The 16,026-nt window shown below is 38.4% G+C and overlaps 1 protein-coding gene across 1 annotated transcript in view; it reads left to right on the top strand.

Annotated features, from left to right (window-relative positions):
* Positions 1-16,026, top strand: part of ak5 (adenylate kinase 5) — a 68,878-nt gene that overhangs the window by 28,911 nt on the left and 23,941 nt on the right. Inside the window, exons 7-8 of the mRNA XM_078264697.1 lie at positions 7,656-7,746; positions 13,486-13,559. Coding sequence (XP_078120823.1) covers positions 7,656-7,746; positions 13,486-13,559 — 165 coding nt within the window. The remainder of the gene's footprint in view (positions 1-7,655; positions 7,747-13,485; positions 13,560-16,026) is intronic.

Below are 16,026 nucleotides of genomic sequence, written 5' to 3'. Positions count from 1 at the left end.
GGCATTGAGCTACCCTTGGATTTGTGTGAGGCAGGTGGTAATAAAGCTATTGGCTCGTGGCTGCCTCTTCAATCTTATTGATCTGTCTGAGCCTCAGCACAGCATTGTCTTCCTCGCAGCAGAGGGAAATAATAACCAATAAAATGTGAGAAACAGATTTGTTGTGCATGCTATTAGATTGGTGTCTCAGGGCAACCTAAAATCAAGTGTTACGGGATAATTTCTAGTGGATCTCACATTAACGTTAGAAATAATTAAAAATAATCAGATGCCCTAAACAAAAACAAAACAACAAAGGAGACAGAAGTGAGCCCTGTTTTGTTCCCCTTCCAAGAGCAAAATATTCAGAAATTAACCCATTAGTTTGCACCGCAGACTCTGGGTGCTTATACAGCACCTTAATTCACTTTATAAAAATGCTGCCAAACCCATACATTTACAAAATGTTGAACATATATAGCCCCATTCAACCATATCAAACGCCTTTTTCGGCACCGAGGGAAATAGCAGCTATTGGGGACTGTCTATCAGCTACAGATGCAATATTAATGAGGCCCCTGATATTATCTGACAAGCTACGCCCCGAATAAACCCCACCTGATCAGGATGAATTAAAGAAATAAAAACCTTATTTAATCTACTGTATTTGACAACATTTTTTAAATAATCTTAACGTCTAACTGCATTAGGGAGATTGGGCAGTAATTCTTACAGTCTCCTGGGTCTTTACCTTTCTTAGGAACCAAAGTTATCAAAGCCTGCCTAAATGTTGGTGGCAGTGTGCCCTTCTCCAGTGCCTCTCAATATACCTCTAACAGAAGTGGAGCCAGTTCAGTTGCAAAACTCTTAAGGCCCTGAGGCCTTACCCGCAGGCAGGGCCCTCATTACATCCTTCAATTTCCTCTATAGTTAAATCAGCATTAATTAGTTCTCTTTGCTCTTCTGTCAGTTTGGGAAGCCCTAATGAAGGAACACATTTCAGTAGAGGTAGATAATGACCTATATAGATCAGTGTGAAAGCCAATTCCCTCTGTTTTATATATCTAGCGAGTCATTTTCCTGCTTTGTCTCCCGATTCAAAATTATGTTGTCTTGCCCTGAATAAATTGAATTCAGCCTTTTGAGGAAAGAACATTATTATATTGGTATTTTAATTGAGTCAGGTTTCTCAGGCCATCCTGTGACATTCTTCGCTTAATCTCCGTTTCAGTGTGTTTTACTTTCTAATTCTAACGGTGCTTTAGCACTATTCTACTTATCAGATGCCCTCCAAAAGCCCTCCAAGTGTATATGGCAGTGCTCTCTTTAGCTTTCTGTGGTCGATGCTTTAAGAGTAAAAGTGAAAATGCATTTAATGACTCTGGGACTCCAGATGCATTTACACAAATTAAATCTTTTATTGCAGAAACCTGTATTTCCTCCTGTGTGATATCCTATTTCTTTAGGTATATTGCCTTTTTATATTCTGCTTATTGCTTTCGGGTCTGGGTCCCTCTTTCCTTTTGCTCTCGTTTCTTCACAGTTCATAAATACCGCTTCTATATATACTGTATATTAGCATTTTTTTACTGCTGTACATACATTCTCCCATCCATCTATTTTTATCTGTAACTGTAGATGCTTCAACTGTTTCCAATAGCCAGCATGCACAATTTGAATAGTTTGTACTCTTCTTTACTGGTATTTTTGATCAGACGGTTTCTGATTTAAATCATAATTTCATCATTTTTAGGCAAACATCTTCTGCAACTAACAAGTTTGTTGTTTATTATAAGGTTCCCGATTAGCTGACGCCTAGATGACCAGCTAGTCTTCCAACTATTATACATATTCTCATCAATTATTATGACTATTATTTTCTCAATCAATTCATCGTCAGAAAATGGAAATAAATGTCCATCACAATTTCCCAGAGCGCGGGATGTTGTCTTCGAGTGTTTTGCTTTGTCTGAGCAACGATCCAAAAACAATCATCATCATATACAAGATGAAGACAACAAGAAAATATTCACATTTTAGAACTTGAAACCAGTGGAATTTATGGCGTTTTTACTAGAAGTTAATCCATTATTAATTCATTAAGTAAGTCACCTTTAACCTTAATTATCAAAGTTTTTGCAGATGAATCTTCTGTTGATCAATTAACTGACTGACTCAGGTATCATAAAAAAATGTATGCTTATGTTTGACAACTGGTTGAACTGAGAGTTTTAGCCATCTGTCAAAGCTTTGTAAATTTCATATATTACAGCGGCTGTTGAAGATATCTTGATGTTGTGCGTCCATTATTTGTTCAGTTAGATAACAATAACACCTCAAAAACAGGCGAGAAAAATTAGAAAAGCTACATCAACAATTGTTTTTGCAATACATAAGTGTTTTATGAGGTGTTTTGTTTTCCATTAATGCTGGCAGGAATATACAAATCACAAATGTATTACCAGACTTGCGTGGGTGCTGAGTCGCAGTTTATGCTTTTCACACATTGTCCTTATTCAAAGCTAGACAGTTAGATAACAGTTTCATAAACAACAGAAACAATACAGAAATGAAGAAAATAAATAATATTTAAAGCTCCTTAAACATTCAATGTCCATGTGGCCGGGTTAGCTCAGTTGGTAGAGCAGGCGCACATATATAGAAGAAGAGGAGGAGGTTTACTCCTCGATGCAGCAGCCGTGGGTTCGACTCTGACCTGTGGTCCCCCTCTCTCTCCCCTTTCATGTCCTTATCTGTCCTGTGAACATAAAGGCCTAAAAATAATCTTTAAAAACAAAAAAAATCCAATATCCCTGACAGGTATATATTTGGTGTGTTGGGTTTTTGTAATAAACACCTTGGGTGTAACCAATTTCCTCTCCCGTAACCTGTTAATGAAAGAAGTCTGCAGTCCTCACTCCAGTGACTTGAACATTTTGAGAGCTTATCGATGGATTGTCCCTCCTGTGAATCACTGTAGCATTGATGGGCGAGTCAGAAACACAGCTACGTCACTCCCCCCTTTCTTCTTGCTTGTCTAACCCTCCTTGCAATTACAACAAACTGCATGTCAATCACTGCTCAGGCACACGCATATCATAGCGTCCTCCCCTCCCCCTTCCCCGTGCACGAGCTGCAGATAGGTTTCCTCCCTTTGCCCCCTCTTCACACGCTCTCTATCATGCACAGTTCTCCCTTGTGGGGGGAGGGGCTTAGGAGACCGTTTTGGGCTTTAGCGGAAAGGGGGGAGGGACTGAGAAGTTGTCAATGTTAACATTTTTGGGCTAAGTCCTGGATCTTCACAATCCTACCTACAGCACCTTTAAGAGTGAAAAAATCCTTAATAAGTTTTTATTCCTTTTATCTAAATATTATTTTAAATAATATATTTCTAACACAAGTTTAAAAACTGAAAAACAGGCAGCAGAGAAAACTTTCCAATAAGACTACGAAGTATGATCTTTATCCACATGGTCGGATTTTATTTCCAATAGTCTGTCTACCACCAGCACAAATTCCTCATTGTGCCAAGATCTACTTTTGTGCGTAGATTGAGACATTAATAAGTTGCTGTGGCTGATGATAAATCCTGAACAGAGGACAGATTAACACTGTGGTTCATTAAAGGATAAACCCACACAGTTTTGTAATGGATTATCTGACATTCAATTGCTCAGTGTTTTTTTTTTTGAGCCGTAGACAAAGTATGGGATTTGTGACATTTATGCAGGAAAAGTGATGATAATGTACGAATGAGGGTCTGTTCTTTGCATTTAGGATGACTCAACTTATCAAACACACACACAAACACAATGGAGCCTAACAGGAAATTGCAGCGAAGGAGAGATAATAGTTTGTTGTATTAAAGCCGTCCTGTCGTTCTAGAAAAAAGGACCGATCTAATGAGGTATTCTCTGAGTGAGCTCAGCTCCAGCTTCCTTCCCACATGCTGTGAGATACCACGCAGATATAATAAACAAAAGACACCTCGCTCTATCTTTCTGGGAGTCTTATCTCTCCAGGGAAGGTTACAAGGTATTCATTCCTGGAATATGAATAAGACACTGGCATTGTAAATAATCAACAACTATCTTCTTGTTAAAAAAAACAAAACATCGAGATATCCCTCACTTTGAAAATAACTGAAAACAGGAAATAGGATTTAGGGTCTTTTTTTTAATCTATTTATAGCCTATTATATTCACATCTTTTTGCATCTCTCCTGTTTTGTCTGTCCTCTTCAGAGACTGACAACACTGAGCATTGAACATATTGTGTGATGTACTGGAGGAAGCTCTGTTTCCAATTATTTTTAGCTCAACATCAATTCAATTAGATGACCAAACAGAAAACACTGAATGCACCATACATCTTCCTGAAAAGAGTTGCAAAGTATTAAAAAAAGGGAGCTGCCACCTCAACGCTTCGTGTGCTTCCTTTAATCTAGTACTACTCATCTCCTCTTTGAGATGGAGGATGAGGGATTTTATCTGGCTTCCCGCGGTCAATGGACTTCTTAAAAACATTTTTATTTTATATAATGTTCAGTCCATGAAGGTAAAATAATTATTCAACACAAGCATGCACTTCTGTCCCCTGTAGGGTTCCACCCATTAACGACAGAAGACACCATTTTTAAACATTATTGTTGTTTGGCATTTTTAGGCCTTTATTTCTGACAGGACAGCTTTAGACATGAAAGAGGAGAGAGGTAAGGGGAACGACATGCAGCAAAGGGCCGCAGGCCATACCTGTCAACATTTGGTTTTCAAAATCCGGGAGATTTGTGCGGTGGCATTGCGGCGCAACCGGGGGAGGGGGGCTGTGTGTACTGTGTGCCTGTGTGCCCTTATGTGCCTCTTCTGCGCGATGGTGCCGCTGTGTTTTAATGTGCTGGGTAATGTCATTTTTCCCGCCGTGCGCTATATTAAAATCAATGCGACACACCTTACAAAAAGCGTGGGGGTTGTCGATGCCACACTGTTGAAATTTACAGCTATATTTCGATTTCTTTGCGGGAACACCGCCTTCCTCTGCCATGTTTATCGACTCGCTTTCGGGTCTGAACTTTCCGCGAAGCTTGCGCAGAGATCAACTGCACGCCTGGGTTATAGGTTGCCAGGTTGGTGACAAACTGGTTGAAAATTGTATATGGTGTGTGGATTGTGTGAATAGGATGCGTTTCATTACAAGATCTGGCAACTGGTCAACATTAGACAAACATATTGGTCCGATTATTTATAAAGGAGTTTGGGCCATGCAAATTACGGGAGTTTCCCAGGAGAAATAACAAACCGGGAGAAACCCGGGAGTGTTGGCAGGTATGCCGCAGGCCGGAACCGAACACTGGGCATCGAGGACTGAGCCTCTGTACTTGGGTACTCGCTCCACGAGGTGAGCTACCCAGGCGCCCACGGCAGAAGACGCAATTGCCTTTCGATTTTAAGATAATTTATTTCAGGGAGGGGCTTCATGTATTTGTGGATTGTTTCAAAATACTAATCACTCCACAAATAATTTACCAAATACAGTACATACATGTACGGAGGCCCTAAGAGGACATGACATTACCTTTTGAGTCATGAGAAACTTTCCTGTGTGCACGAGATACTTTCTGGTGCGCACGCAAAAGTATCTCGTGCTCACAAAAAAACAATCTGAGGCTAGCAAAATGATGATAACAAAGTAATGTTATGTGGCTAAAGTTAATATTTCACATTCACAGCATGAAACAGCAACAGTTGCCTTCTCGTCTTTAAGTTTGTTGATGACGCTATCAGGTACATTTTGTTGCGTTTTCAGGAAGATGAATACCTCTTCCTCAGCAGCCATTTTGACTGCTACTCAGATTGGTCTCTCGTGCACACCAGAATTGTTTTTTCCCATGTCCCTTTAAGTATGTTTTCTACCTGTAGATATAAAAAAAAATACACAGTGTTAATAAAGCTATTTGAAAACAAATCTTTATCTCTCTCAGATTTGGTCCTCTGTCCATACTAAGCCAGCGTTTTTCACGGCCAAATTTGGAGTTTATTAAAAACGTTATCCAGAGCAGATGAATCTGGAAATCCCGAAAAAAACTGAGCCTTTTTTTGGAAAATGATGTAAGCCTGCTTAGATGCTGTTGCAAGCTGCATAGCAGGACAGCTCTCTATCACCTCTGCCTCCCTCTCTGCAAGCAATCAATAAAGAAAGTTAAAGTTGGGAAAAAGAACATAGGTGTTAGGTATTACCAGTAGAAAAGCACAGACAAAATCAGAAATACAGAAATCAAGTTAAATAATAATTGAAACTTTTCTAACGTTGGTAGAAAACTCTGTGTTCAGAGGTGCAGGACAGCTCCAGCAACTCCGTTTCATGTTTTGGGCCTGCCCCAGCTTTCTGAGAGGCAATATCTGGATCTTTAAGTAAAGCATACGGTATCACTATTGATGTGTAACCCATTACTGCCTTGTTTGGTTTTAAGGCTCAGTGTGGATACAGCATTAGTTTTGATTATTAGCCTAATAAAAGGAGACTGGTGCACTTTGCTTTCTAATATAAACACATTATGCTGCACTGCAAGTTCCCTTTCCTTGTCCTCTGCCTGAACAGTCACTGTGATGACATTGAGTCATTCAGTCCACAGTAGAGCTTTTCTCAAAAAAGTGAAAGCTCCTAATCTGCCCTTGAAAAGTGACACTTTCTCTGAAGACAGCTTCTTGTAAATTTAGATGGATTATACCGAGCCTCTCTGTTGAATTGGGAATATTTTTTGGTTATAAAGACGCTGCAGTGTGACAGCGGTCATTTTTCTCTGCTCATGATGCCGGACACATCGAGAGGTCTGATGGGTTTCTGAATGCCTGGCTCTCCCGGGGAATCCTCTCTTTGATCCTCTCTGCTCCTCTTCTGCTGCTGGACTCGCTGGGCTTCAGGCTCAGGGGACTCTCCCACACATTAAACAGCAGACACTGGTGCCTTTTTTTAGGTTGTTACCATGGAAACCCCTAGGAGGAAGCTGGTTGTTGGTTGTGGGCTATCCTTATCCTACATTTCGCTGTTTGACCTCCACTCCCACAGCTGACATTCATTCCTTTCTCTGTTGAAGTTTCAGGTCAAGAAACAGAGCAGTTACGTCTAGTCTGTTTTGTTTTTTTTTAATCCGTTTTTTATACGCAAAAGGTCGCCTGCTTCTTGTCATCATCCTTGATTAGAGCAGAGGGATGGCCAAAAAGCAGATTAGGGAGGAGAAGTCTTCCTCAATCAGCTTCTAGCTCGCTAACAAACCAGATTTTTCACGGTCAATTTACGAGTACTGTACGTGCAAAGGAAGACAGCCGGCCTCTGAATAATCTGAAAGACTGATTGACACAGAAGGGAGGCTAATTAATCTAGTGTTATGAAAGCTTCTGGTGTGTGTTAAATACAAAATGACCCTGAGTGTATAGTTTCAGGCATCAGAGCTCATTTCTTTTATTTAGTCTTTTAATGAGTCTCATTCTGGATGTCACAGCAGCTTAACGGACTGAGCATGTCCGTTTGTATTTGTGATGTTGGAAGTTCAGGTCATGACTTCTGTCTATGTCTTGTATTTGTCATTTCTGTCAAGCAGAAATAATTAAATGTCAAAAAGCTAACTTATGAATTGTGAACAAAGGAACAAGATGATTTTTTTTGTTTGTTCTCCTTTTCAGTTGGATGCTGACCGGGACGAGGAGGAGGTCTTCTGTGACATCAGCATGACTTTGGACAACAAGCTGTTTCCCTCCAAAGAGCCGGCAGCCGGTGAGATAAACACTTATTTTATAAAACTCTGAGACAACAAGATATTTTTTTATGGCCAGACACCTTTAAAAACTGCTAAACGAAATATTAGCTTCAGTAAGATTATTTTGACCTATTAGGGGATTCAATTAGGTAAATTACAGTATTTGAAATTACATTAAATTAGGTCACTCCTAATTACTCTTTCCTAATCAAGACACATATTTTGGGACACTACACAAGTATGGATTATTGGGAACAAAAGTGTAGGGCACTTATTGTCTTGGTTTTATAAAAATGATTAGCCACATAACATTACTTTGTTATTCTGATTGTGGGATATTTAAAAACAGCGGCAAGGAAGTGACGTGGCAGGTGAACAGACATTTAGTCTTAGTTGATATAAAGTAATAATAATAAGTAATTAAAAGTAGCTGTAACTTTATTTGCAACATCATTCAAGTAAAGGCATAAATAATGATAATCAAATATAATATAATATAATAATACTAAAAATATATTAATTTATAATATAAATGAATGGGCAATTCTGAATAATTATCATTTTTACTTTTTGTACTTAAAGGAAATGTGATGCTAATACTTTTGCACTTTTACTTGAGTAAAAGTTTAAATGCAGGACTGTTACTTGTAACAGAGTATTTCTATGCTCAAGTAAAATACCAAAGTACTTCTTCCACCACTGTGTAAATGCTACAAGAGACAGTCAGCATTAGATAAAATGTTCCCAGAGGGACAGGTTTTTTAAGGCCAAATCATCAATAATAAAGAACACATTATGTAAGATTGTGTTTACTTATGTGTGTATTTGTATGTATAATGTAGTAAAATGTATTCAGTATCAGTAGCTACTGACTAATTGATGAAATGTAATGCAATAGATATGCATCAAAATACAAACAGTCACAGCAAAGAACATGCAGGCGTTATTGCTTTTTAAGAGCTGTATGTGTTCATTGAAGAAATCCTTCTCCAAAATAGTCATCCCCATTTAGCTCCCTGGTTACCACAAGAGTTGGCATAGCAACCAGTGAAGCAGGGTTAGCCAAGCTCAGTGAGAAATACAGAATCAACGAAGGTTAGAGTGAGTCTTTGAAAAGTCAGATGGAGACTATATATATTAGGGCTGTCAAAATAACGTGTTCATTTCGATTAATTAATCTGAGAAAAAATAACGCGCTTCTCTCTGATGCTCTGAAACAGACGTTACAGGAAACACAAACACCGCTGCACGTGACGCTAGTTAACACTATACTCAACAGCAGCTAACGTTAGCCTACCGCTAGCTAGTAGCTGGATTAAACACGGTTAAAATGCTGACAGCTAACGCTAAACGGTTTAAAGTTTGACTGTAGAGGATTCAACACCGGTATGTAACAATCTGTAGCTGCCGTCGGAGAAACAACACAGACGGTGCGTTCAATGAAACTGGTAAACTACAGCCTCGTGGTGCATTTGAAGTTATTGTAAATGTCCTTTTCCTATCTGGTTGTTGTTTTTGTCGTTCAACAGCAATTTACTAGTGAAATAAGTTATTGTTATTGTTATACATTATTATTAAATTATTTAATTTGGACCATATGGCCTTAGTAATAAACAAGCCGTTCTTTAATGTCACCAACTGTTGTTTAGTACCCTTTTTTTTTCTTTTCTTTTTTTACTTTCTTAAAAAGTATCGCTTCAGGCACCGTTAATTATGTATGCGATTAATTTCGATTCATTAATCACAGAGTATGTAATTAATTAGATTACATTTTTTAATCGATTGACAGCCCTAAAAAAACATGTTTGTTACAGTACAGGATTACTTCTATATTTTAGGAAATACAATTATTCAATTTCTAGTGGAGAATTAGATGAGAAGATTGATACCACTCTATGGGAGGTTATGTACCAGACTATGCCTTGTTTCATTATGTATTATAAACACACACACACACACACACACACACACACACACACACACGTTTAACTGGTTTAGCCCATCAATTCCTTTACAGTTTTTTGATCGCTTTGGTACTATTAATGCAACTATTTAGTATAATTTCATCATTCAAAACTTGCCATTGTGCATTCATTTGGATTTTGAAAATCTCTCACCACACAACCATTGATTCGAAATATCAGTTTTTTTGTGAAATGTCATTAGAACATATGGTTTATTACCAAAACACAACATATTGACTCTTTTTTTGTTTGTCTTTTTAACCACCAGTGAATCTATTAACAAACAATGCAAGATACATGTTTCAAATTGAAAAGTTGTTAGAAGTGCTGAAAGTAATATGCTACAGTAGTGTAAAAGACAGATTACAGTTTTCACATCAGGTAATATACTCACATTACCCCATTTACTGAATCTATTATTTCCATAATATCTATCCTATGTGTAATGAAGTTGGGATCAATGAAGACATCCTCTACATTTGGCCAAATTTGTTTTTACAGTATTTACAGTAACCTCTCTGACCACTCTGTTGGTGCCCATGCCCACCTCTCTGACTGATCCCACAAGCTCTTCCTCTTCCTTGCTGTCTATCCTTCTCCATGGAAGGAAATTGCCAGTTTACACCCCCCCCTTACTGTAATAAGGTGACCAATTGGGGTTACCTCTAGGTGAAATCAGTTAACAATAACGTGTCAATCATTATGTGTGGATACATGTAATTTAGATGTTCATACATACACATGTTTTATATAGCTGACAAACCAATGTAAAATATATAGGTTCAGTTATTATCCATTAAGAGCAGTTGGATTAAATGTTGGTGAAATGTATTTATGCAAATCAGAAGAGAAGCATATGAAAAGTATTGTGAGCATTGCATTGTGAAAGCCAATTACTTCATATGAAAGGTATTGTCTTTGATGACACACTGATTAGGTGTGGTGAAAAAGTGACTGTCTAATTCTCTGGGTGTACTTAGTCAATTGAACATGTGATTACATATTTGAAAAAACAGCCATTTTGATTATCTGCTTTGAGTTCTGTACAAAGAGTTCTAAGGTTTTACCATCTACTTGCGATTATTCTACCAAAGCGAGAAAAAAAAAAAAACTGTAACCAGGTGTCAAATTGGGGGGCTGAATCAGATTTCTGCATGTCTTTTTTTCTGTCTAACTGTGAGAAAGCACATACAGCAATGTGCAGATCAGTGTGAGCTTCAATGCAAGTCTAGGGAAATTAAAATAAGTCAAACAACTCTTAATGAATTTGGTTTTAAAAAAGCACAGTGTACTGATAAAAATGTTTTAAATGTGATCATCATGGAAGAAGGATCATTCCTTGGTTGCGTTTTCTAAGATTCTTCCACAGTTGTTGCCTGGTTGAGGTTTTTATCTTACTGGTCTGCACTGAGGGTCCAAGGACAGTTTGTCTTTAACTGTATGGATTAAAAAGCCCTCCAAGAACAACTTGTGCTTTTTGGCTTTCTAAATAAATAAACTTGCATTGTCTTGTTTGTGCTTGTAGTTCAAGGCTCGGGCGCAGTTGCAGCACAGCATGAAGCTGCGTAGGTTTTTTCTTTTTTTAAATGCAGTATGTCCTACACCAAAATGGTATCTTTTGATGAAGGCAACCATTACAGATTCATTCCCAGCGATCCTTGATGTCAAAATTGCTCTTGTGCTACTTCACAGCTATACCTGACACACTTGACAGCAGTCTGCTTCAAGACAGGACACTGAAATACAGACACAGACTGTAAACAACTGTGCTTATACCACTTTGAGTTGCATGAAGCCTGCAAAATCTCAAAAGTAGATCCTCGAACAAATGAGAGTCCATTGTCTCATGAAGCAATAGAGAAATGACCACTGAATTCCAGCAAAAAGCTGGTGCATCCTTTAAATGTTTTCTGATTTCCACTCAATGATCATGTAGGAAAATCTCATTATATTGTCCTTAAGATACTACTCTTGTAGAAATGAAAACACTTACAGAAAATACAGCAGTTATGTAGCTGCACTTCGAAGTGCATTTAAAAGCAGCGTGACATCTGTACATTTGTCAAGATGATCTTCTGCATAGGTTTCCTGTGATGGAGCCACACAGATAGGGGTTCCACCTAAGAATAAAAAGAAAAACACCCTGGGTGTTTTTTTTGCATCATGAAACTCTTAAATACGCTTCTGAAATCTCAATCACATGGGTGAAATCTCTAGCTTCAGACTAACATCTTCAGACCTAATCTACTGTTACAAAAAAAGTAAAAGGTAGAGCTGCAGGAAACAAAAAGACCAAGTGAAATTTTAGATTAGCAGCAGTAGTTCAAGCAAAATCTTTAAGAGAAATTGCGTCCTAGTCAATCTGCTGCTTCTAGCGCCACATTGTTTCCCAGGAGAGAGGAAACTGCTGCCACTTTCCATCCTTAGTCTGTTATTATGTGGACCAAACAGAGGCGTTGCTGACGACTGCAGCCTCGGCCACCTGACATAACAAATTAAGTTTCAATACTGTCATACCTTAGCCCTTCACTTTCCAAGGACGACATGCACTCTGACATGTTGCTGACTCTTAAGTTATGAACTGCAGAGAGGACACAGGTCTGATTTTCTCTGTAAATCTAGTGGTGCATTCTGACGCTTTTCAACATAATGCATGTAAGAAATGCACAGCTGTCGTCTCTCTGGAATCTGCCTGAACTTTTGAAGCTGCATCCTCGCAGAATCTAACCCAGTTTTCTGTTCTCTGGCGTGCATGAAAATAATCTGCCGAGGGGAAGTGTTCTTCACGGCCCAGTTCCACCGAGGAAGCACAACCCTTGGCAGCTTTCTGACAACAGAAAGTCCAGGTCCCAGTATTTATGGGGCCAAAATTAAATTAGATTTGTGGATATTTTATTTTCCTTTTTGCATTGTGTTCCTCAAAATGCAGATGTGCTGCTGCATGTTAGCATCTGGAAGCTTGTTGTGGTAATGCGTGCTGTAGGGATACACAGGGAGACTAAATAAGCTCTAATGTAAAGAAATCATGCAATATACACAGGCATATGTTTATTGCACTGTGATTTGGCTGTGACAGCTAACAGTACATACAATATATATATTTTTAAATGAAATCAGAAACAGAAAATGTATCCTCAAATCAAGCAAAAATCCTGAAGATTTTCGGTTTCCAGCCTCTTAAATGTGGGGATTTGCTTCTTTTCTCTGTTTTATCCACCTTATTTCTACTGTAGCCTCATGAGTGATACCTTGCATGAATTATTTCAGTTCTTCCTTTCACTGAAATGGCATGTGCAAGAGTCAGCGATATGCTACTGGTGTTGTCCCTTTTCTTCTAAGGGAACACACCTTAAACCAGATAATGTGATCATACTTCTGTCTTCTACTAGTGAGGGGTGGGAGGACGACCTGAAGAATAATTTAAAAAAAAACTACACTAGTAAACTAAATATATTTGGGGTTTGGACTGTTGCTTAGACAAACAAGCTATTTAAGGACTACACCTTGGACTCTCAAGACAAAATGTGCCAAATGTTTTACTCAATTTGTTGATATTTTAGACGATTGAAATTGAAAGAAGTAATAGATTAATCAATATTTTTTCCGTTGGGTCATTCTCTTATAAAACTGTATTCTAAAGAAGGTCACTAAAGTGAGTCTAAAATAATGTTTATTTACAGTTAAAGTTTAAATGACTAACACTCGTGCCGTTTCCTTTAAGAAACGGGTCATTTGAAGTGAATTAACAGTAAACTCATAGTTTGGTGATTGTTCTGTTTGTTCCGTCTTCAGGTCCCAGTGAGCTGGATCTCAGTCTACTGGGTGAAACCAGCAGCCTGGCAGATGTTGCTTGCAAGTACAATGAGGTAAATACTTTGAAATTTGTTGATACCCGTTGGCAATATACCTTATTTTGAGATGGATAAAGTTGTTGTTTTTTTGTGTTTTTTTGGAATGTAACGCCACTGTGAATGAGTGTAACGTCACTGTAACTATATATTGTATAGTAAGTATAGTAAGAAATGTAAGAAAATCCTGAAGGCTCGTTTACAGACTGTGTGCATTTCTCTGTGGATTAAGCATTGATACTTTCACAGTATTTATATAGCACCTCAACCTTCTATAATGGAAAAAAGACATGGAAATCTCATTTTTACCGTATTGGACCTTTAAAATACTGTAAGCAGCAATACAAATACAATACCTTTTCTCAAATAAAATCTAATAACCTAACCTTATCGGTAAAAGCACTTTCACGCAGTCATACATCAATAGTGGCAGAGCTGCCATGCAAGGCGCTGGCCTGCCATCGGGAGTACCATAGGGTTTAGTGTCTTGCTCAAGGACACTTCATCATGCAGGCAGGGGAGGTGGGGATCAAACCGTCAACCTTGTGGTTCAAAGTCAACCTGCTCTACCTCCTGAGCCACAGCTGCCCTAATTAAAGAACAGATATGATCAAAGAATATGCAAACAAGACCTGACAAACCCTTAAATGATAATTTTCCTATGATGCTGTAATTTTATATTTGAAACAATTCAGATTACTTTCACTTCCTGTTTAGACATGCATGTAGCCACAGTCCCAAGCCAAAGTAGAGGAATACAATCGGTAGGTTTAGAGATTTTAATCCCAACAGCAGAAACTTTATCCATCAACAGTCCTCAGAAAGACAATGAAGCCATAAACTCAGTCAGTGTGATGCATTTAAGATAAGAGGAGGAGCGTAATGGCAAACATCGCAATGCTGTCCTTTCTTCTCAATCATCTCCTTAACAACCGTGTTCAAGTATTATCATCTGCCGTAATTTAATTACAATATTTTATTACTGAGTCAAATTTTTTCCTCTTCCTCCACTAGTAAAAAAAAACGTATTTTTCCCCGTTTCCACATCCCCTGCTTTCACTCCCTCCCTGCTTTTGTATTTGCAAAAACATAAAATGACAAATTATCTTTTGCAAAACAGTAAAGTCATTTCAAAGGCCGGATGATTCAGCGAGGAGATGGAGAATGTTGTTGTGTAATGCTTGGCGAGGGTGCAGACAAGCATCATTCCTCCAAATGATGCTGGCGCTGCAGTGAAGCGTAACCCTGACCATGGTCTCATTTCCCATCCTCTGAGTGTCTCGAAACAAATTGCTCAGCTCTCTCTACCGCCGTCTCTTCAGCTTTCTTCCACTTTAATTTTTCTAATTTAAGGTTCTTCTTTCCTTGTGAGTGTTGCTGCCGGAGATGCTTTAATGTTTTTCCGTTTTCTAACCAGGCATTGTTTTTCAGATCATATTCTTTTCTTACAGCAGCACACATACACACATCCAATTCACATTCATACAATTCAAACTTGGGAGCTGCTCATGATAACTGGCTGCTTAGTAGTGGAGAGTGTTTTGCTCGCAGTAATTCAGTGGTAGTTGAGTAAAAAGCCCTTCTTTGCAACATTTGCTATCATTTTTTTTAAGATTTCAAGATGCTGGAGCAGCATATCCTTTAGTGAGCAGTGACACTCTTCTGTGAAGTGGAACAAAGACACAGTACAGCCTTGTCATCTCATATTTGTGGCCTCGGATGTGAGACAGAGATGGATTTTGTTAGCGTGGCAATCCACAGAAGGGCAGAGCAGCGATTTTGGGTCTTTGGTGTCAAATCTCATGTACAATTTCCTCTAATTATTATTTCTTGCTTTTCGACACGACAAATTTTTTCCTGAAGAAAGAACATCTAATGTGGATGTGCATTACAGTCCATTTTGTTGTTTGATGGTATATTTCAGTGGTGGAATAACTAAGTACATATACTCAAGTACTATACTTAATTACAATTTTGAGGTACTTCAGTACATTGAGTATTTTCCTTTTATGCTACTTTATGCTTCTAATCCACTACACTATATGTGTCAAATAAATGTAATGTAAAAAATACAATATTTCCCTCTGAAATGTAGTGGAAAAGTATAAAGTACCAGAGAATGAAAATACTCAAGTAAAGTACAGTACTTGTACTTTGTTACATTCCTACAGACTTCCATCATCACATCAGAAAAGTGCAGAGCGTCATGCAGCTGCTTTCTGTATGGTAATGATGACGAGCACTCAGCCCAGGCTCCAGACTCGTTTTGACAGCTCATTTTGACAGATGTGACAGTTTGATATTGTGGTCCTGAGATTTAAAAATAAGGAGTTAAGGGTGACGGTTCCAGCTTATTTGATAAGCTCACACAGGCGAGTTACCCAGGAGAGTCTGATGAGAAGAAATTGTTAGCAGAAATTAAGATAGAGAGGCAAAGTGTGCTTCTGCTAAAAATGTCATCGTCCTGCTTCATCGTCATTCGTCA

Source organism: Sander vitreus, chromosome 12 (assembly GCF_031162955.1).
Source record: "Sander vitreus isolate 19-12246 chromosome 12, sanVit1, whole genome shotgun sequence".
Taxonomy (NCBI): Eukaryota; Metazoa; Chordata; class Actinopteri; order Perciformes; family Percidae; genus Sander; species Sander vitreus.
This window is presented reverse-complemented; position numbering and strand designations above follow the sequence as displayed.